Raw genomic sequence first — 21,084 nt, 5'->3', positions numbered from 1 at the left:
AAAGAAATGCCAGTGATGACTAGTGATGACTGGTTCTCCTCATTAATTTGCTTTTCCTCAGAGGTCTGTGTGGTGTAGTCCATTATGTTGTGTCTATAAGTGTAATGGTAGTTGTGGTCAATGGCAGACCTTCAATTGGACAGGTGCCCCCCCTCATATATTTTCAAACTTATCCTGCACATAATTTTTTTAGGTATAGTTCAAAATGCCAATAACTTCAAAACCCCATATGTCTAAGATTTCATAGAGTCATAAAGTGGTCTGATGATTAAAGCAAAATGTTTAAGGAATGGAGTAAAGAAGATTGTCAGTTCGAGTCTCATCTACAACAAAAAAATACTAACATATTAACATTTGACAATAAAAAATTTCTCCCACACTTCACCATATCATGTGGCCCCTTCCACTTCTTCAGCTCTATGTTAGTAGATCTTTCTCATTGGTTAATTTTAGTATCCTCCAGCTGTTGTGGTGATTGGTTTTTATTATAATAAAACTAATGAACATTAAAGATTTGTTTGAAAGTTAGATTTTGGAGGGTACTAAGTGTTCATTTTCTCTTATTCTCTTCCAAAATCTAATTTACAAACTAATTCTAAAGGAAAGTTGTTCACCTATATATATAGCACTCTAAGAGTTAAGGTAGACAATGTGAGATCCCTAGCTAGATTTTCGTCAAATCCATGTAAAAGTTGTGGATAATTTAATCTTCACAGAATCCTTCCAAGGAGCTTCCTTTTAGACGTAGGCACTGCCTTTAAAGTGGTGGGTTAGAAAGGGACATTCTTTCCGTTTGGAATAGTAGTTCAACCCATAAAATAACGAGCTTGATCGGAGAGAAATATAATAACAAAGAAAAACTTTAAGACTACTAGGGCATTCTAATCCATTGTTCACATGTCCTTATGCATGTGGAATAATTGTACTCATTATTAATGACTAGTTATATACTTACTGTATTTGAGATAAAATATTACAGCAAAGAAACAACAAAATTATTTTGGATGATCTAGAATCTAATCGGTGTTTTAAATTGTGAACCATATCATATAAGGGTGACTGCAATATTGTGATTGCGGTGACTGCAATATTGTGATTGCGGTAACTGCCATAACCGTGTCATACCACAATTACGGTGTGATACTAAATCACGATGATGGACCACCATGGACCATAATGTAACCGCATTGGATTGCATTTGGGTCACATCAGGCCGTACCGATATCAAAAATCTTTTTTTAGTGACAAAATAATTCACATTGCAACGATCTCAAACTCAATAACCACGACTGCAATTAAAATATTGAATCTTATTATGAATGCTTAAGTTTGAAGTTTGATTGTTACCAATAATCTTTTGTTGAAAAGTCATAATTTCATTTATAAATGTTACTACAAGTCCATGGTAAAATTTTGTATAACATCTGGATTTAGATTGGAGTGAACTTTTCCTAATCTTCTCTTCCTACAAAATTTGTTTTCCAAACACAGAAAAGTTAAGAGAGGACATTTATCTTTCATTGCTAGCTTGGCCCATTGCATCTCTATTAATAATTAAATCCATTTGCATGCATAAAATGAATAAATATGAAGTGAGGACCGCATGGATCATGCATGGTACTATGACAAAACCATGTCTTGAGCAAGGGAATGGACCCCTAATTGGCATTAGAGAGAGTACAGACAAAAAGGAAATAATTCTGTAGATGCTAAAGGGTACTGTAGAAGTTCCCTCCTCTCAGAATAACCTAGAAGAATAATGCTAGGGTTTTGTTATGGAGTAACATAAGGCACCACTTTAGCCATAAGGAATTATTCCAGTTATATAAGGTCTGGTTGAATTCTTAGGTATTAATACAAGGCTGAAATCAAAATTCAATCTATGACAATAGTACTTAATATCTTAATTTTGTTATAATATTTTTTCTTTGGAGATTGGGTGAAAATATACTATCTTATTTATTAATTTATTTTTCTAAAAAATATTGGTAAATTATTGGTCCTATTTTTTTTCCACGGTAGAGTCTGAGATATGTCATAACCGAGTAATGAGAAGCAAATTATCAATAAGGCGTTACTATAGTGGTGTAAGATCCTGCTAGATTTTTAGGATGATCAAAATGTCATTGATTCGATCCCGAGAGCGACACTTGTTGGAATAAACAATCACACTTCCCGAAAGAGGTTAGTTCATTACCCAACAAATTAAGGATATCTTTGATAGTACAAAAAAATTGATTCAGAAATCAAAATACTTAAAGGTTAGAACCTTTAATGAGACCAAGAAATTGAAAGAAATGTTGTATTAAAAAACAACCCACTTATGCGAAATCTGTGAAACAAAGCTGCAATTACAAAGGCACAAAGCAAATGCAATCAGTTTTCAATCTAATTAACAGAGTAGAAGACACATGAACAAGTCTAGTTGATCAAGCTGGGCACACTGTCAATAAAAGCTTTTTATTGACAAATTCAAAGAGATTTATATTGATAATGTGGTGATTAATTAAGTCAAAGAGCAAAGAGAATCACTTGATGGATTTGAGAAGAACATTTGACAGCATCAAAAAATATAACCTTTAAATGAATCTTATCAAGTGTGCATGTGCTATGTCGGCCTAATTATATTTTTTTGGGATTCCTTGTGGACAAAAATGGCATAAAGGTCGATAAGAGCCGGGATAAAACTATCTTTTAGAAGCACCACCTCAAAATAACAAGAGTTACAATCGTTTGTATAAAGGAAATGTTACTTTTCTTAAAAGATTTACTTCTAACCTTATTCAAGGACTAGAGTTCCAACCCCCACAAGAGTACCAACGATTGCAAGTTTATAACTTATGACTAGTCATGAATAATTTGATAAAATTATATTTTTACACTATGTGACATTTTGTGTTTCAAAGAACTGTGGTCCAAAAATTAGATGACTAATGGATTATAATAAATATTTTTTTGATCAACAAAATACTTCAATAAAATATAAATGGATTTAGGAGAACAAATAATACTTCTATACACATATTTAATTAACTTTACAATCAAGAAGACAACTAGAAGAGTGTCTTACCCACTCCATAAAAGAGTGATTGAAATCAGGAAATCTAGCGATGAGGAGGTTCCAAGAACAAAGAGAAATGGAGTTTATTACCTTAATAAAAGTTTGAATTCTCGAATATAACTTTGTTTCTAATCAACTATAAAGACCAAATAATAATAAACCAGAGGTATAGTTGTTTAAACTTTTTCTCCACCAAAAGCATATCGATATGAGAAATTCATCCACTATTGTATACAATAATTATATAAAAACTCATCAACTTAATATAACCCTTCATTTTATCCTGGTACAAACTCAACTCCAATGATTTTGTTCTACTTAAATATGATGGTAATAGCCATTGCTAAACATTAGTTATTTCTTAAGAGTATAGAAATTGAAATCTAGCTGGCACTCATTTTTAATAAAATTAAACTTCTTTTTCTGACAAAAAAAAACGGATGGATCACACAATAATACTGATGGATCATGGCGCCGTCAATGGAGGGATGCACGTAGTGGTGTATCCGTACAACAGTGACACTGTTTGAACCAGCAAACACTTGAAGTCTTGAACATTAACTAAATAAATATCATAAAGTATGGTGTGTGACTATTAAGAGCTGCGACACATAGCTACGTCGTACACTGACCAACCAATCCCATGTCGACAACATAATGTTACCAAAACTGCTTCACTTTTCCTAAACCAGAAACCAAAAACCACTTGTCGCCTAGCCCCAATCTGGGAAAGGTTTTCACACCAAAATAATTTCATCACTTTCATACAGAGAATCAGCATGTAAATAAATAAAAATGAATATTATTTACCTGTAGTTATTGATAATACATGTAATATATAAAAATGGATATTGTTTATTAGTTATTAATAATAATTAAATAATTTTTAATGTAAGGTTTAGATTAGCTGTACTTTAGATACGGATAAAAGTAAAACCAAATCTTATGACTTTATAAGTAGTTATTGAATAAGAATATCATTCGTTTTCGTAAATATTTTTTATTTAATAAAAGTTGATAAAAAAAATCATCTGTATCTTGTAGTAATGAGTAAAGCACTAACATTTTTATTTATTGGGATGCATGATTATTATTATTATTTTGCCTTCGGGATTGAACATTGTCTTTTGTGCTTGTGAGATACTTGGAGATTTATCAAGTCATCATCATCGGATCAACTCATTCTTAATTATGGTTTATTTGATAATTGAATGGTTAACCTATAATATATGATTATTAGTGTTTATTTATCATGTATATATATAAATGATGTCTATAAATAGCAAACCTTTTTTATTATATATATAATTCAATACTTATAAAATTAAATGTAACACTTCAGTTTGACACATCTATCATATTTTTATATAGTTGATTAATTCATACTTCTAAGATCTTTAATGGTTCAAGCACCAAATTTTTTATTACCATTAAAAAATGAGTTGTATGTTTATTTATTTTTAATGTGCATTTTTTTACTTGGACAATACATCATCAATCAACCATATTATTTTTATTTAAGAATTAATAATGGTTAAAACATAAATAATAAATCATATAATGTAAACAACTCTGCTTACTATTAAAATCCTACATCTGAGATTAGTAGATGAGAACAAACCAATATGAATTTTTGTTATCACAAAGAATAATATTATATATCTCAATATTAAATTTTACTCACTTAATGTAAGATATTTTTGGTGTGTCCAACGAGATGAAAAGAACCCATTTTCCTAATATATATAACAGCGGAATAGATAGATAATAGCAAACTTACATTCTCACTGTGCTTTCTCATCACACACCGCCACACTTGTCCAGAAGAAGAAAGAACCATGAACTAACTTTCACACGCCCGTTTCACTATATTAGCCAACCCTTTAGAGCATATTTCTGGGGTTTGTTTCCTTTTCCATGTTTAGGAGTTTTCTTTGGTAAAAAAGGGAAGAACTATTTGCCTAAGCAGCTATATATAAAGGTAAAGAATACCAAAGTATAAGATGGGAAGGGGTAGGGTACAGTTGAAGCGTATAGAGAACAATATCAACCGTCAAGTTACTTTCTCTAAAAGGAGAGCTGGGTTACTCAAGAAAGCAAATGAGATCTCTGTGCTCTGTGATGCTGAGGTTGCTTTGATTGTTTTCTCCCACAAAGGAAAGCTCTTTGAATATGCCACTGATTCATGGTAAACCCATATATTACTCTATATTATACTATAACATATATAACATATGAAATTCCTAGATCTCTCTATCATACAATATGTATTATGTGGATGACTTGTTGTATATATTATATATCGGTTCATTTTGTCCTTTGAGTCATTAATTGTTGAACTTATGCTCCTTTTTGTTTATAATTTACAGTTTATATTTTGCTTTTTCTTCTTTCTTGAGAAGGGTTTCTGTCTTAGGTTTAAAACATAAGGAGGTAAAACCTTTCTCTTGTTTCTTCTCTCAGCAGTATGTTTGTTCAGATCAATGTCGCATATAATATATTGTTGATTGTAAGCTTATAAATCTTACAGATCGATTTTACAAAACAAAAATGAGGAATATTTTTGTTCAGAAGATAGTTTACTAGCTAAAACTTAACAAAGAACATGGACTGTTTACACATCTCTAAGGATTTATTTTCAATTTTTGTTGGCAGTAATTAGAAAAACGATTTACTTTTATTATAATAAGTCCCTGTCTCTAGTAAACAACTTTGAAAATAAGATTCTATACATTTATCTTCAATATATCTTATTAAGTAGGAGTCTTGTGCACAAAATTAACATGTCCATGTCTAATGTTTGAGTATTTTTCTCTGATCATAAATAGAAAATTCTTCTAAACAAAAACAAAAGATGCCATTTTATTTTTTCTCTTTATTTGTTTAGGGGATTCTCTACTTATCCTAGGTTAGAAAACATTGTCCTCATGCTCCAAAAGAAGCCTTATTTTGTTTTATTTTTTAATTCCTTTTTGTTGAAATTCTTGGATGAGAGGTTTAACTATAAGGGTTAGTTGTCATGTTCATTATCTATCTCAAGTCCTATCAGTGCAGCACCTATTTGGAAGCAATATTTTCTAGACCCTCTTTTGTTCAAAAATTTTGTACCTTTTCAGTTTTGTTAATTTAATCTATAATATGATAGTTTTCTTCCTCTTTTGCTGTGTAATAGTGCGGCTGCTTTTGCCTGGTTGATCAACACGTAATTGCATATTTCTCAATTTCAGTTACAAACTTAAGTCCTTTCACACATCAAAGAATGGAAGCAGGAATGTTGAATGCTTTTATGTTTCTGTTTTTCTATTAATTAAAATAAAATAAACTCATGCATCACACTTTGATTGTTCTTGTTATAAATTATTAAATTGGTTGTTTAAGCAGTAAATAAAGAAATGGACTTTATTTTTATAGGCTGGTAGGAGTAATTTCTTCTTTCTTTCATTAATTTAATTTTTTGGGTATTTAAGGATTTTTTTCAAGCAAAAGAAATATATTTAATAAATAATTATAGCTTGAGAAGGTTTTTGTGAAGGTTAAACAATAAACATGGAAAAATGTGTATTGAAAAACCAAGTCTGCTATTATGAGGTTAACAAATTTGTTAATCTTATTTACCTTCTAGCAATGAATTTTAACATTTTATTGGACAAAAAAGTCTAACATTTGTATAATTTGATAAATTTATTAAAGATATTTTATAAATTATTATCAATATGATGATATAACATATATTAAATGTTGTTATTGTTAACTTGCGTAAGTTTTGAAGTTTCAATAAAAAATTGTGAGCTAAAACATTTTTCATAATTCAGAAGTATCACACAATATATAGCCGATAGTATGCAGCTATGAATTTAACATTCTAACTCTATATAGATTTTATTTTATCATGAGATGACAATGTTGTAAAGTTACATGGGTTGAATATTAAGCTATCAAATATCAATAATATAATAAATTTCATCTTTTAAAGATAGAAATGTTGTATTTAATGAGTGGACAAATTAAATAAGATAGAATTAAAAATAAATATATTAGGTGGAATTATGTATGACAGTTTAGATTTGAGTGGAGAAAACTATTGGAAGCTTCAGGAAGAAGAGTAGACTAAATGCAAGTTAATTCAATTTCAAAAAGACATGCTACAAAAATTGTAAGTAAAATAATTAGAAAAAATTTGGAGATAAATATTTTGTTAATATACACGATGCATAATAAAATATTATGATATCGCTTGGTTCATGCAATCGGTATCACCTAGTTTGATTAAGATTATTATTATTGTTTTGAGATGAAATGTTATTTATATGTAGTTATATACATAGCTTAAAATGTATTTATCAAGTAATGATGTATCTAATACTAATCTCATTATATTTTGTGCATTTTATACTTGTCACTATCATGTACGAACGGATAACATTGTGTTCAGAAAGGGCTTTGTATTAATCCTAATAAATGATGGTTTAGTACAAGTGACTCTTGACAACTCTTACTACTCATTTTTACTTTCTATTGTTATACTGTATCATTGAACAGCATGGAGAAGATACTGGAACGCCATGAAAGGTATGCCTATGCAGAGAGACAGCTTGTGGCAAATGATTCTGAGACACTGGTTAGTCATTAGTTAGATTTATAGGTTAATTTTTTCATTAGATCCTCGGAATGACTAAGATAAAGATTCGATTCATTCATGTAAGCTACATTTATTGCAAGGAGCAATCATGTACCGGTTGAGGGGATACCCATAGATATAGCAAAAAATCATTATTTTACATTAAAATCCTAGACAGTACAGTTATTCGGTTCATGTGCAAACCCACACACAAAAATTGAACTAATTAAAAAGTATAATCTTTATGTACAGGGAAACTGGACCATTGAATATAGTAGACTCAAGGCAAAGATTGAGCTTTTGCAGACAAACCACAGGTAGGTTATACTTTAATTTCCTTTTATTGTTTGATTTGATTACTCACTAACTAGTAGTGTCACTTAGTATAACACTGTAGCTATAATTATCGTTTATGATTATTATTAATATGATATATCCTTTTCTTCAGGCATTATATGGGAGAAGATTTAGGATCAATGAGCCTCAAAGAGCTTCAGAGTCTAGAGCAGCAGTTAGATACTGCTCTCAAAACAATTCGTACACGCAGAGTAAATACATTATCATAATAACTAATTATATATTTATATCATATTTTAGCATTGTTCATTGAAATATATTATATTCATGGTTATGATTTAACAGAACCAACTCATGTACGAGTCCATTTCTGAGCTTCAGAAAAAGGTGTGTGTTTAACTCCAAGTTTATGTACTTTTTGTCCTGAAAGGTTATATCAGTCGCACTTAGGAGTCACTTAGAACATAAAATGACAGTGTCTATCTTGATATTGAAATTGATGTGGAGATTTGTGCTCTCATGATTCCTATACAGGAGAAAGTGATTCAGGAGCAGAATAACATGCTTGCAAAGAAGGTGATGAAGATATACTTCTATATTTTTATTTTGTTGCATCCAACTGAACTTCATTTAATTACGACTATTAATGCTGCTCCTTAATCCTTTTTTTGGGGAAAAAATGTTCTCTTGCTTTTTATAATTTAATTTGTAACATAACTGACCTAATGTATAAGAATAAAAACTTAATTAGTTTAAGAGGTGAAATTAATTATGCATCCCTTTCTCTGATACTACAACATATTTGTTGAAATAAAGAACTTTTATTCATGTTCTTGATTAAAAAAATATTTAAGAATTAACAAAACCTTTTTCATTGTCTCCTTCATTCATGTTTTTTTAGCATAGCTCATGAATGATATTTATTTGAGTAAATTATATACATACCTTGTACAATATTACATATAATAAATTAACGCTACTGTGTTCTTTAAGTTCCAAGTTTTAATTTCTTTTCCTATATTAACACAAAACCATATTTTATGATCTCCTTCAAATTTTAAACATAAAATATAATATCTGACATTCTCATTATTCAATAGTAATATTTAACCCAATGTAGGTGTCTGTTTCTGAAATTATAATGCAATGGGAGCTCTATGACATTTAATTTACTCATATTTCATGAAAGGTTAATACTTTAATTTATTAGTATATGCATATCTCTTAACATGATTTTGTGATTGGAAATTAGATCAAGGACAAAGAGAAGGCTAACACTGCTCAACAAGCTGGACCATGGGATCAACCAAACTATAGAGTTGATCCATCTTTCTTGATACAGCAACCTCATCCCACTTTGAACATTGGGTAAGTGTAACCTTTCTAACTTTCTTCCCTGTAAATGGTTAGAAGTACCCCTTTAACTTGATTTAATAAAATTGTTTGGCCCATCAAAAAACTTTCTAAGTTTCTAAGTTCTAACTATTATATCATACTGTAATTTCTTAAAACTTTCATAATTAGTTCCACATTGTAGCTAGAAAATTCATTTTTCCTCCTAATAATTAAGTCCTCTTCCATGTTATTTTATTTGTGCAGTGGTAATCACCGTGAGGAAGCAGCACCGGAAGTAGGAAGGAACGACCTTGACCTGAGCCTGGAACCATTTTATTCCTGCTACCTTGGATGCTTTTGAAAACTTATTTTCTTTGAGGTGCATGATGATATTATATAATTAACTACTGGCATATGAACTAGTATATGTCGCTATGTTTTTAGTACTTTACATATGGTTCTATATATTATATGTTTTTCCCTACTTTGAAAACATTAATTTGAAGTGTGTTTGGTGTAAGCATCTTGAATTTGATATTAGGTTTGTATTTTTATGGATCCTGCAAACTTCTTAATAATTGAAGATATAAGTTCATTAGAAAAATACAGGTATAGTAGTGAAATTAAGTATATGGAGTAGACAAGAGGGATGATGATTACATGTCTCACTTGATGTCCCAAATCAATGAGAAAGTTTCATTCATTTAAAAAAAATTATAAAAATAGAAGTTAATATTTTAATATTATTTTATAAATTTTGATTAATTTAGGACATAAAAATAGAAAAATTATAGAAAAGATGATGTTTGGGTATAGAAGAGACTGCCCATTCGTATCATGTTATGGTCGACCAGTGTTGGCTATGGTAATGGTAATGACTAATGAGTAGAATTACTTGGGAAAGCGAAAAGTAAAGGAAGACAATTTTGTTAATAATTAATGGGAGAGAAGAAAAGATATCAATAATGCATTATCAGAATAATGATTTTATTAAGTTACTGTATTATTTATTATTGATTTGAATTATTTTTTAGATACAGTAATAACATATAAAATTTGTATATTGTTAATACATATTTTTTTTTCTTTCTCAAAAGATAATATATACTAATATACAGGAATGTTTCTTGACTTATAAATGTACTCTATGCAAATATAAAATATAAGAATTTAGTACTTTTGTAGGATCAAAAGGGAAATAATTAATTTCTATAGTATTATACTCTTTGCTTATAGACCTCTCAAATTAACGTTGGTTTTTCACTCCATCTCTATTCCATTCAAATACTATAATATAATATAAATGAAATATTTCTCTGAAGATCCCACAAAAGTCTAAAATCTCCTCTCCCGGAATTGAGGTGGAACAAAATTACATAAAGTAACTCTTTTCCAAAATTACAGAACCTGGCAAATAATTACTTTTCAAATTGACTATTTGTTTTCATTTAGCATAAAAGCAAACATGACAAAATAAAATAACAAAAATAAAGTTCCAACATTAAATGCTTTCTGATTATGACTTCCATTAGGTTTAGTGGATGTGACATGGTAACTACCATGATGATTAGAAACTAGCTGAAATCTTGATAGGTGTTGCTCACTTACTTAATGAATTTACCATTCTAATCAAGATGGGTCCTCTACAATGGGAGAATCCTTCCCTTCAATTGGATTCTTTTTTTTTTTTTTTTGTGGAGAGTCAAACATGAAGTTAGAATGTAATATCAAGTTCTGCCTTTTTCCTTTTATGTAGATGTTTAAAGGAGCAGCTCAACATTAATCTTTGATTTAAGTGGCATTTTGTTGGTTAATAAATTAAGTGGCATTTAAGTGAGAGGAAAAAAATATGCTTAATACTTTAATTACTTCATTTGAAGAAAATTAAGTGGCATTTTTTTCTTAACATGAAGGTTTTGTCATTTTGGTCAGTATATGAAAAATGAAATATCACTCTCATAATGTGTTACCCGTATAAGTGATTCATTAAATCTGAGAGTACAAATGTTGGAGAAAGCCATTAGTGAGGATTTTGTTTCTAAGATGCCACAGAACCATTAAGTTCTCTGGTCTAATGAAAAGCATTTCACATTATTTTAACTTTGGAAATTCACATTATAAAGCCCAACCTTTTTTTATCATGTCGATTATAGATATGTTTAAATTCAAGTAGTAGGATTAAAATGATGAGCTTGTAGCGTGGAAAGAAAGTCATTTGATACTATGCAATGCAAAAAGAACTTCGAACTAGGATGCAATCATAGTTCATCACAAAATTTTACAATGATTTTCAGCTGAAGAATTTCCGCAAGAACTGTTAACTATAATTACCCCAAATGATGTACTTGAAGATGATCGATCACTTTGCCTCAGTCGACATTATTTTGTTACAACCTGATCTGGAAGATAAGGGGATAATAAGCTAAACCTGCATCATTAACAATGAAGTATACAAATATACAATGAGACTTGTACCTAGTGTCATGGTCCTTTGCGCCCAACCCATTTATTTTCTTCAAACAACTTTATGTATTACTGTATTTTATTGGTTCAGATCATTTTTTGTTTTGGCCTATCAAAAATGGAGTACGAAGAGGCAAGTCCTTCCAATACAAAAAAAAAATTAACATATAATAACATAATTATCCTTTTATGTATGATGAAATAATATTTTTGTTATTAAAAATAAAAACAATTTAAAGGACTTGTTTCTCTGGGAGAGGATCCCTATTTGCCTTTGTCCATAACAAAGAAAACAAATAAAAGGGACAAAAGCAAAAAGAAACAAACACCCTGTAATGATATGAAATGGGACTTAACAAATTGCTATCAGTCACATAACAAGCCTCTAATCATGTCTTAGAAGGAGAGGCAAAGTGCTCTAATAATGAAGTTTGATTATCTAACCATGTTAAAAGGGAGAACGGGCCTACACCTTCATGACAAGCACGTTCATGTGTTAAAAAACAAGGGTCCCAAATAAAAAGAAACTGAACCATTAACCAAAGAAATCATTAGAAAAAGTAAAAGAGAATACAAAGCAGAAATGAACCATGTCCCAGGCTAAAATTTTATCAGCTATTATTATTGCTGCTTTTTTTTCTGTGTTATGTACCATAAAATAATTAGTGCATTCTCAAACTGTGTTGCAAGACATGGGAAAGAGGGGTACAAGGTTACCAGGCTTTTGCCTGAACAGAATTAGGCCTCATGTCCGGATGCGTTCGCCGCCGATACAAGCCAAGCTTGACACAAGTGCCAGCAAAACTGACCAGAAAATTGAGAATCCTTGCAGTGCTTGTGAAGATAAATCTGGTGAAGAGGTGAAAAATGGGTTTGTAGTTGGAAGGAAGATCATGATTGTGGTTGATTCTAGCCTTGAAGCCAAGAGTGCTGTACAATGGGCACTTACTCATACAGTTCAGAACCAGGATGTGATCATTTTACTTCATGTGATTAAGTCTTCTAAACAAGGTGCAAAAGCTTTTCATAACATTGTTTTTCCATCCACTTTAATGTATTTGGTTATGACTGAAATTGATCGAATATGGCAGCCAATGAAGAAGTTTCCAACAAAGAGATAGATCCAAAGGCTAATGAACTTGCTTCCTCCTTCAAGAATATGTGCCATGTGAAGAGGCCTGAGGTGAACTAACTTTCTTACCTTAAGCTCTATGTAATGTATATTTACATATCATTACCTATAGTATTCAACATTGTTAAAGTTCTATTCATGCCCTGTTTCCAATGTGGCTCAAAATGTCATAACATAATAAAAGTAGGAGAATCCATGTAAATTTGTTAAATTTCATTTCAGATTATCAAACAAGATTGCATGATGATGTTGGGAAACTAGAATGTATATCAGGTTTCGTATTTGGTGCATTTGTTGTAGTCAGATCAATCTACAATACAATTGACCAATGTTAACTTCAATTGACCAGCTCTGGTTGAGCAATGACATTGACAATTTTGTGGATAATTGATCAACCTTGAAACAAATCAAATTGGATTCAATAAATTGAATTTATGAATGGACAATCATGTTCTAGATTGATCTGACTCACCAAATGCTCAACTGAGCCAAATGGTGAATGCATCCAATCTGGATTAAGTATCATATTAATGACAATGTTTTAATTGATAAATAATGAAATATGATAATTAAAGTTTGAGATTATATGGTTAATATAGGTACAAACTGAGATTGCAGTAGTGGAAGCAGAAGGAAAGGAAAAGGGTCCAAAAATAGTGCAGGAAGCCAAAAAACAAGGGGTGACACTTCTGATATTGGGGCAGAAGAAAAGGTCAACAACATGGCGTCTTCTAATGATGTGGGCAGGGCAGAGAGTCACTGAAGGTGTGGTAGAATATTGCATCCAAAATGCACAATGCATGGCAATTGCAGTGAGAAGGAAAAGCAAGATTGGAGGCTACATGATTACTACTAAGCGTCACAAAGATTTCTGGCTCTTGGCTTAATCTACAATAATCATATCTATAAAAAAAAGTCATTATAAATCATGTTATTGTGTTTGTAATCCACAATGTTTTTTTTTGTACATAATAAAAGGCAAAGTGTCATGAGAATGAAAAGGGGGTTGGAATTATGAATGGACAAAGAGTATAGTGTCATTATTGGTTACTTTGGCCATAATGGTCAAGGGAGACATAGTGGTGCCTTGGATCCCTTTAGGTTACTCTTACATGCTACAAGAACTGAATGAGAGAAGGTGGTAGATGAGCTAATTGGGATGAAAAATGGCATAACAGGGAAGACAAGGGTTAAGATCCTCTCTAACATTGAAGAGGAAGATGCTTAAAACACAAAGGTAAAAAATAACATTAAGTAACAGTTTTATCCTCTAAATACAATGTAGTGACACCTTTACCCTCAAGTGTAAAAGGAAAAGCAAAAACTTATCTCTTTAGTGATTATTCTTTTCCGTAGAAATACCCATAATTTACAGACAGGCTGTTGGGATGCTGATGCACTAGGACTGTAATAGTGAACAGTGACATGAATAGAAGTCTGTAGTGGAAAACGGCTGACAAATTCAAGTTACTACTGGACAATCAAGTTCTAGTTAAAGTTTGTCATTGATGAATTTTTATAACTGAACAATGGTCATAAAAAAATAGATTTTAGAAGACATATTTACACGCTCTTGTAGACTACCCTATTTGTCCTGCTATAAAATTTTGGTGAAATAGAAGCGAGACATATAGATACAATTAAATGTAAAAATAAAATAACAAACGGCACTTCAATTAAAACACCATCAACCAAACCAATTCATCTGTTAGCATTCAATGTCATGAAATCAAAGAAAGCTTGTCCTTCATGCGAGAGATGAGCTTGAACTTCTCCTCAGCCTCAACCTGCCCACGAATGTCAGCTTTTGATGCTCGATCCGGATGAAACTTGAGCAAAGCCCGTTTATAGGCTGCACGCACCTGGAATGACAATAAAGAGAGAAAACATTAGCATTAAGCACAACCAAAGGCTCTGGTAAAAAACGCAACTAGCTGACAAATTCATTATAGAGAAGAATAAAAAATAACTCACCCTGGAGAAGGGGGAGAGATGTGATGTAAAGATGCAGATTTTGGGGACAGGAAATATAAGTATTTAAAAGTAAATATGAAAAAAAGAAACATTTGGAATTATAATAACAATGAATTCCAAGTTGCTGGTCCCTTACCCCACCCCACTCCTTTCCTTTTTTCATGTGGAATGTTCTCTTTAGGGAAATTGGGCTAGTAGGCCTCATATCATAGTTACATCACTTACATGGTTCCCTAATTTCCCTCATTTAGTCTACCTACCACATACCGGGTTCGGCATACCAAGAGCCGGGTTTAGTTACCACAAACCTGGTTCCATATGAAAGAAGTCTTTGTAATAATAATATAAAAATATGAACGGCATAATACTGGGAACCGCGCACCGGAACCTAAATAGTGAACCATGTAAAACTATGCCTCCATTTGCAATTCCATAATCCCTCCTTCCCCTTTCAAAATCTGTATTAGTCCCTCCAAATATATTTTCAGAGTAGCCATAAAAACTTTCTTTCATAGATAAACCTGTAACTGATTGGTCCTTCATCCAAAATATGAAAGGTCAAGGAATGGAAGGGTTGCTTGCAATATTCAAACTTGTCAAAAGGTCCATTTAGTACAATAGTTGTCAAAGTAGATTAAGGGTAATTAGTTGTTAACTCAATAGGAACCAAAGCACAAGTGTCATAATTTAATTCCTTAATGTTAAACTTTCTTCAGAAATTCTCAGATGTTGACAACTACCAGGACATGTTGAATAAAATGAAACCAACTAAGGAATCAAAATGATTGTAAGTAAGCATACAAACAACATGCAGAATCAAAAGTATAAAGTGAGGAAGAGAATGATGTACTATTTGAAAAACAACTGATAAACACAACTTGCCTCATCAGCCAAAGGGATACCTCCTCCTACATGTATTCCTAAGCCACGAAGCAGTGATGCCATGTCCCTGCATTGAGTCTCCAATATACTAAGCCCTCTCTGTATTTCAACCCGCACTTGCTCTTTTAAGTTCATAAACTCTTCATCCTGAATTGGGCATTATTTGCCAGATTGACAGAGAATCAGTTTTTTGCAAACAATCCATGACTAAATCATGTCGGTGTTAAGCACAAAAACAGATATTCAAATCACTAAACTTGACAAAAGCAAATAAAGATTCTGAAAGGTAAATGAATATTGATGGGTAGTGTAAGTTAAAGATTAAAGACATAATATCAACCTTCTTTTGTGTCTCTCTCACTTCATCAATGCGTTCTTTTTGCCTTCTTTGCATCTCCAATAAACGCTGAGCTTCAGCCTTTTTTCTTTTACGCAATCTCTGTGCCTCTTCTGCCTGTAAAGGGACAAATATGTCTAATCTCAGTTTAAGGAATTAATTTAACTACATAAGAACAGTAAATTGCCAACAATAAAAAACTATAATATGTAAAAGCATGTGTCAATGTAGTAAGAAATTGGAACTCCATAGGGGCAGGTAGAGACAAATAAAATTTGTAGTGCTGATAATGATAATATACAAGAAACCATAATGTACATTAGTCATAATGTACATTAGTCATAATGTACATTAGTCATAATGACAGAAAAAGAAAGCATAAACAAGGATGACGGTGGTGGTTTAACAAAAACTGTCTACTGGTTTTAGTACAAAAATAACCTGGCATCACAAGATAAGCCCATTAAAAGATGCTGGTAGATAAGCATAGCATGTGGCAGGGATGTTAGAAAATGCAATATACATCAAAGACAATTGTTTTGCAATAGAAATTTTGCTGCAGTATATCATAAATATTGGGAAGCCTTCTGTTCAGAAAGTAAGATCGAATGTCATGTTCACACAAATCATAAACATTAAAATGCACCATATTATCCATAAATGCAGAGTTGCTCCAATCGTGCACATTTTAAAGCATCAAATTTTCAGAGAAGCATCAGAAAAATACATAAATTACAAGCCCTGATGCATATAGGGCATAGCAAAAAGTATCAAACAAGTACCATGAAAGATGAGGGAACAAAAATTACAGAGTGCAACATGATTACATGACAACTCTAACAATGTATCCCCATAAATTATGAGCCAGATATGAAAGATGGAGCCCAGTCCACTCAGTTAAATGTCACCATTAAACATATTTAAATGCACATCAAGAATGCAATAAAAGTATACCTCAACTCCTCAAAAGGGGGGATTAAAACAAATAGCAGTTTGCTTATCTTTATTTGAAACCTCTAAAGTATGTTGCCAGAAATTATCAAGACAATAAAAAGGCTTAAAAAATAAAAAGTAAAGATAGATCTAGACAATAAATTTGGCATATGTGAGGGAATTCAAATTTACATATCAATTATCCCTCTTCAAATTGTTAGACAACTTGGACGCATAATTAAAGTGACAAGACATGTAGGGCATAAAATACAGAAATAATATGGTATAAGTGTATCACCTGAATTTTCAATTGTTGCTGCCTGGCAGCCCACTCCTCTTCAATTGCTCGTTTATATTCATCAGTCTCCTTAAGCTTTTCTCTTTCATTAATTATATCCGTCTGGTTGGAAGCATTAAAACCAACATTCTCATCATGTAACACAAGCCCATCACCATTAACACGCCTATCATCAAAAGAGGCGCGGTTGGAATACACAGTATTAACTTCAAGTAAATTTCCATCTTTACTCAACCCAGATCTGTTGTTGTCAACTTGTCTTTCATATGATTCATGACACAAGCTCGTAGCTTTAGACTTCTTACCACCCAATTCTTTCTCAGACACTGATGCTCCGCCATCTTTATCCCTCAACCCAGAGCCACTGTTGTCAACTTGTCCTTCATATGCTTCTTCTTGGTCCAAACTTGTTGTTTTAGACTCCTTACCACCCAACTCTTTCTCAGACATTGAACCACCAGTAACAACCTTACAGAAATCACAGAAATCTAAGTATTTATACTTGCTGCAGGGAGGAAGATCCTTGCTCTTTGTCCTCTCTTCATGCCCTGTATCAGCACTTCGATGCAAAGAATTCATTTCCTCCATGCATTCAGACCTACAAGTTTTAGAAATCTCTTGGTCAACTTTTTTAGCAGAATCTTTGACAGGATTTTCTGTCCCAGGATTAGAATTAATCCCATTCACTTGACTATCACTCTTAGTAGAGAAGGGAGGTTGACTCTCCACATATTTACCATTGCTGGGACCAGAATATACAGGGATTCCCGAATGCTGTTTGGATCTAGGCTCTGCTCCAGAATCTGTGTAAATATTACTCGGGATACCAGAAGAACTAGCATGTTGATCCTGACCAAATTGATCATTAAACCAACGCCACTTTCTCTTAACCGAAGCCATTTCCCACAGCTCACAAACCTCCATAACTTCACAATCAGAACAATCGCTCTTAGATGATTCACTTTCAGACCCATCTAAACCATAACGGTTTCTTCTAGCAGTCTTGGCAGAGCATGTTTGCCTATTTTTTTGTTTTTTAGATTCTTTTTCATCGACATGACTATCGTCAACATCTACATGTACAATTTTTTCCTTACAGCTTGGATCAGGATAAAATCTTTTGTTTGAGGAGGCGTCGCTGTCTGATTCCCCAACACCTTCAGCAATGTTTCCAGGATTGATTGCATCATCACTTTCATCGTCATCATCATCAATGCTGATAACACTCTGAGGTGTACACACTCTTTCTTTACTTGGTGCACCGGAGCCATGTAAACTTTGTTGCAAGAAATCACTGAACTCTAGGATTACCACATCATCGTCATCATTGTCTAAGTCAATGGTGATAACATTTCCTAATTTCCCTTTCACCTGATTAGTTCTGGGTGATTTTTTCCCAGAACATGACTGGGGTTGAAAGTTTTCACTCGCGGCTCCTTTACCTATCATCTGTAGCTGCACGTAGAAACAATAGTTCAATGAAAGATCTTCACCAACAAATAAAAATAAAAGATATTTGTCCAATCAAAAACCAACTTGGAAGACATTAAAGGCATTACACCAGGCAATATAAAAGTTACTTGCTAGAGCATGTTTATCATTTATTATTTCATTAATTGCTGTAATTATCCAGAACACATTAATAAAAGTGAAACTCATTGAATCTACAGCTATGGGGGAGGGGGTAATTGATAATTTCCATGTGAGTCCATCAAACAAGGCAGCCAGCATACTTCGGCCACTAACCATTGCTCTTTAGTTTCCCACAACCAAAGAAAACTCAGCATGGTTCTTAGCACCTCCATGCATGGTTCTAAAATACAGTTACGTTTACAGAAAAAGTTAATGGTTGCAGGCAAATGTAGCCAAAAGAGTTAATGATTGCAAGAAATGCGGACGAAAAAGTTAATCATTACATGAAAATGCGGACGAAAGAGTAAATAATGACAAGATAATGCAACTGAAAAAATCAATAATTGTGTGGAATGAAGCCGAAAAAGTTAATAGCTGCTGTTAAATGTAGCCAATCCAACTGTGATTGCGGTTGAGGGGCCGCGAGTAAAGCCAGTGCATGCAAAACAAAACACTCATGTGCTTGGTGCTTATGTTTTAACTTTTAAGCAACGCAGAATCATCAAATATTATGCTACATTAAAATTCTAAAGATAGAAATTAAAAGCTATAGAGATCATCTAGTTTCATCTGGGTTTGCACATAACTGAATTATTGAACCTAAAGAACTACATAAAACCCTACCCAAACCCACACAAACCATACCCTAAATAGCTAAAACAACAATAATCAGAATAGAAAGAATTAAAAAGTGAAACATGCATCGAATCGATAAGAAAATCTACGGTTATGAAAAAAGTAAAGAAAAGGGGGCAAAAAAGGAACCCTACCTCTCATAAAAGAATCGGACGTTGAGAATCGATGTAACAGAGATAGAGAGAAAGTGAAATTGGAATTAGGGTTGGCGCGTGTATAGGAAAGAAAGAAGAAAAGAGAGAATCTAGTATTTGCGATTTTGGAGAATGGGATTGTGGAAGAGGAAGAAAGGTGGGGTCATCCCTTGTGTGTGAAAAACAAAAACAAAAAATTTCTCGTATCTCTACTTTCGGCAAAGAAACTAATTTATGTGTTGTGAGTATCCTCTAAAAAGTCATTCTCATAAATCAATTTATTGACTTTATAGTCTTTTCAGAATTCAGTATGGTTTTATACCATATTTGTTTACATTAGTTGAATTATTAACCATTAGAGGTAGCATGAGTTGGATAAGATTTGTCCATAAGGTTAGCAATGAGTCGAATCAATTCGGTATTCGTTCGAAACTCGATTCGTTATTTAGCTCGATAAACTTGGTTCATGAACCAAATGAAACTTGAGCTGGAAATTGAGCTCGTTAAATAAACGACCCAAACTTGAATTGGATACCATTCGACTTGTTAGATTCATGAGCTAGCTCGATATATATATAAAGATGGTTATATTATAGGGAGGGGATCGACTTACTCCAAAAACTTACTCTTCATTCTAGCCATCAATTATAGGGAAATTCAATGGTTTGAATTAGTAAGTAGATATAAACAATTAGATATCCTGTAATTGATAGTTAGGATGAAGAGTAAGTTTGGAGTAAATGGATCCCATTAATATTTATATGTATCAAACTTCTTGTAGTATTTTTAAAAAAATTAATTAACTATTTAAGTTGTCCAAATGAACCAATCGAACTAAGTTGAGCAGTTCGCGAACTTTAACCGAACTTGAGCTAAAAAAATAACTTGTATCGAACTCGAGTCGAGTTTCGAGCCGAACCAATCCTTATCGAGCTGAACTAAACTAAACTCTGGTTCAACTCGGTTTGGCTCGTTTCTAGCCTTATTTGTCCCTTACTTGATCCTAAATGTTGGTAGACTCATTTTTTTGAATCCGGACTCGACCTTAAATTTGAAGTTAACAGACTCCAAAAATTAATTGGGATAATCTTTGAACTCAAACCCGACCTAAACCCAATCAAATATAATACATACCTCATTTAGATAAAGTTTTCTCACTATTTTAGTTATTATTATGCATATGTAATTTGATATATCAAATGATATGTATATATATATATATATATATATTACCTATGTAATAAAAAAAACTCTCTCATGACATGTGTCAATCTCTCAAGCCCTCATGACATGTGTCAACCTCTCATCAAAACTAAAGGTCTCCCATGACATGTGTCAATCTCTCAATGACA

The 21,084-nt window shown here is 32.3% G+C and overlaps 4 protein-coding genes across 6 annotated transcripts in view; 3 read left to right on the top strand and 1 right to left on the bottom strand.

The window, feature by feature from the left end:
* Positions 1-15,683, top strand: part of LOC109360512 (MADS-box protein CMB1-like) — a 38,022-nt gene extending 22,339 nt beyond the window's left edge. Inside the window, exon 10 of the transcript XR_002109177.1 lies at positions 15,673-15,683. The gene's annotated coding sequence lies outside the window, so the exon portion shown is untranslated. The remainder of the gene's footprint in view (positions 1-15,672) is intronic.
* On the top strand, positions 4,819-9,873 carry LOC109360511 (truncated transcription factor CAULIFLOWER A-like). The gene is made up of 8 exons (XM_019605469.1): positions 4,819-5,249; positions 7,601-7,679; positions 7,932-7,996; positions 8,128-8,227; positions 8,322-8,363; positions 8,511-8,552; positions 9,229-9,344; positions 9,576-9,873. Exons 1-8 carry the CDS (start codon positions 5,065-5,067, stop codon positions 9,670-9,672), a joined length of 726 nt encoding a protein of 241 aa, XP_019461014.1. The 5' UTR covers positions 4,819-5,064; the 3' UTR covers positions 9,673-9,873.
* On the top strand, positions 12,140-13,927 carry LOC109360513. The gene is made up of 3 exons (XM_019605474.1): positions 12,140-12,785; positions 12,866-12,957; positions 13,506-13,927. The coding sequence occupies exons 1-3, from the start codon at positions 12,467-12,469 to the stop codon at positions 13,791-13,793; spliced, it is 699 nt and encodes a 232-aa protein (XP_019461019.1). The 5' UTR covers positions 12,140-12,466; the 3' UTR covers positions 13,794-13,927.
* On the bottom strand, positions 14,333-19,932 carry LOC109360509. Of its 3 annotated transcripts, none has more exons than XM_019605465.1 (6): positions 19,733-19,932; positions 17,871-18,785; positions 17,331-17,816; positions 16,103-16,216; positions 15,763-15,909; positions 14,444-14,768 (listed from the first exon to the last, which is right to left on the bottom strand). In XM_019605465.1, the coding sequence occupies exons 2-6, from the start codon at positions 18,777-18,779 to the stop codon at positions 14,628-14,630; spliced, it is 1,797 nt and encodes a 598-aa protein (XP_019461010.1). In that variant the 5' UTR covers positions 18,780-18,785; positions 19,733-19,932; the 3' UTR covers positions 14,444-14,627. The 3 variants fall into 3 exon arrangements, with proteins under 3 accessions (XP_019461007.1, XP_019461010.1, XP_019461008.1); XM_019605463.1 differs by having other exon boundaries at positions 17,331-17,875; positions 17,912-18,785; positions 19,733-19,931; XM_019605462.1 differs by having other exon boundaries at positions 14,333-14,768; positions 17,331-18,785.

This window comes from Lupinus angustifolius, chromosome LG11 (genome assembly GCF_001865875.1).
Source record: "Lupinus angustifolius cultivar Tanjil chromosome LG11, LupAngTanjil_v1.0, whole genome shotgun sequence".
NCBI lineage: Eukaryota > Viridiplantae > Streptophyta > Magnoliopsida > Fabales > Fabaceae > Lupinus > Lupinus angustifolius.
The sequence above is the reverse complement of the archived record's forward strand: the minus strand, read 5'-3'. Positions and strand labels throughout refer to the sequence as shown.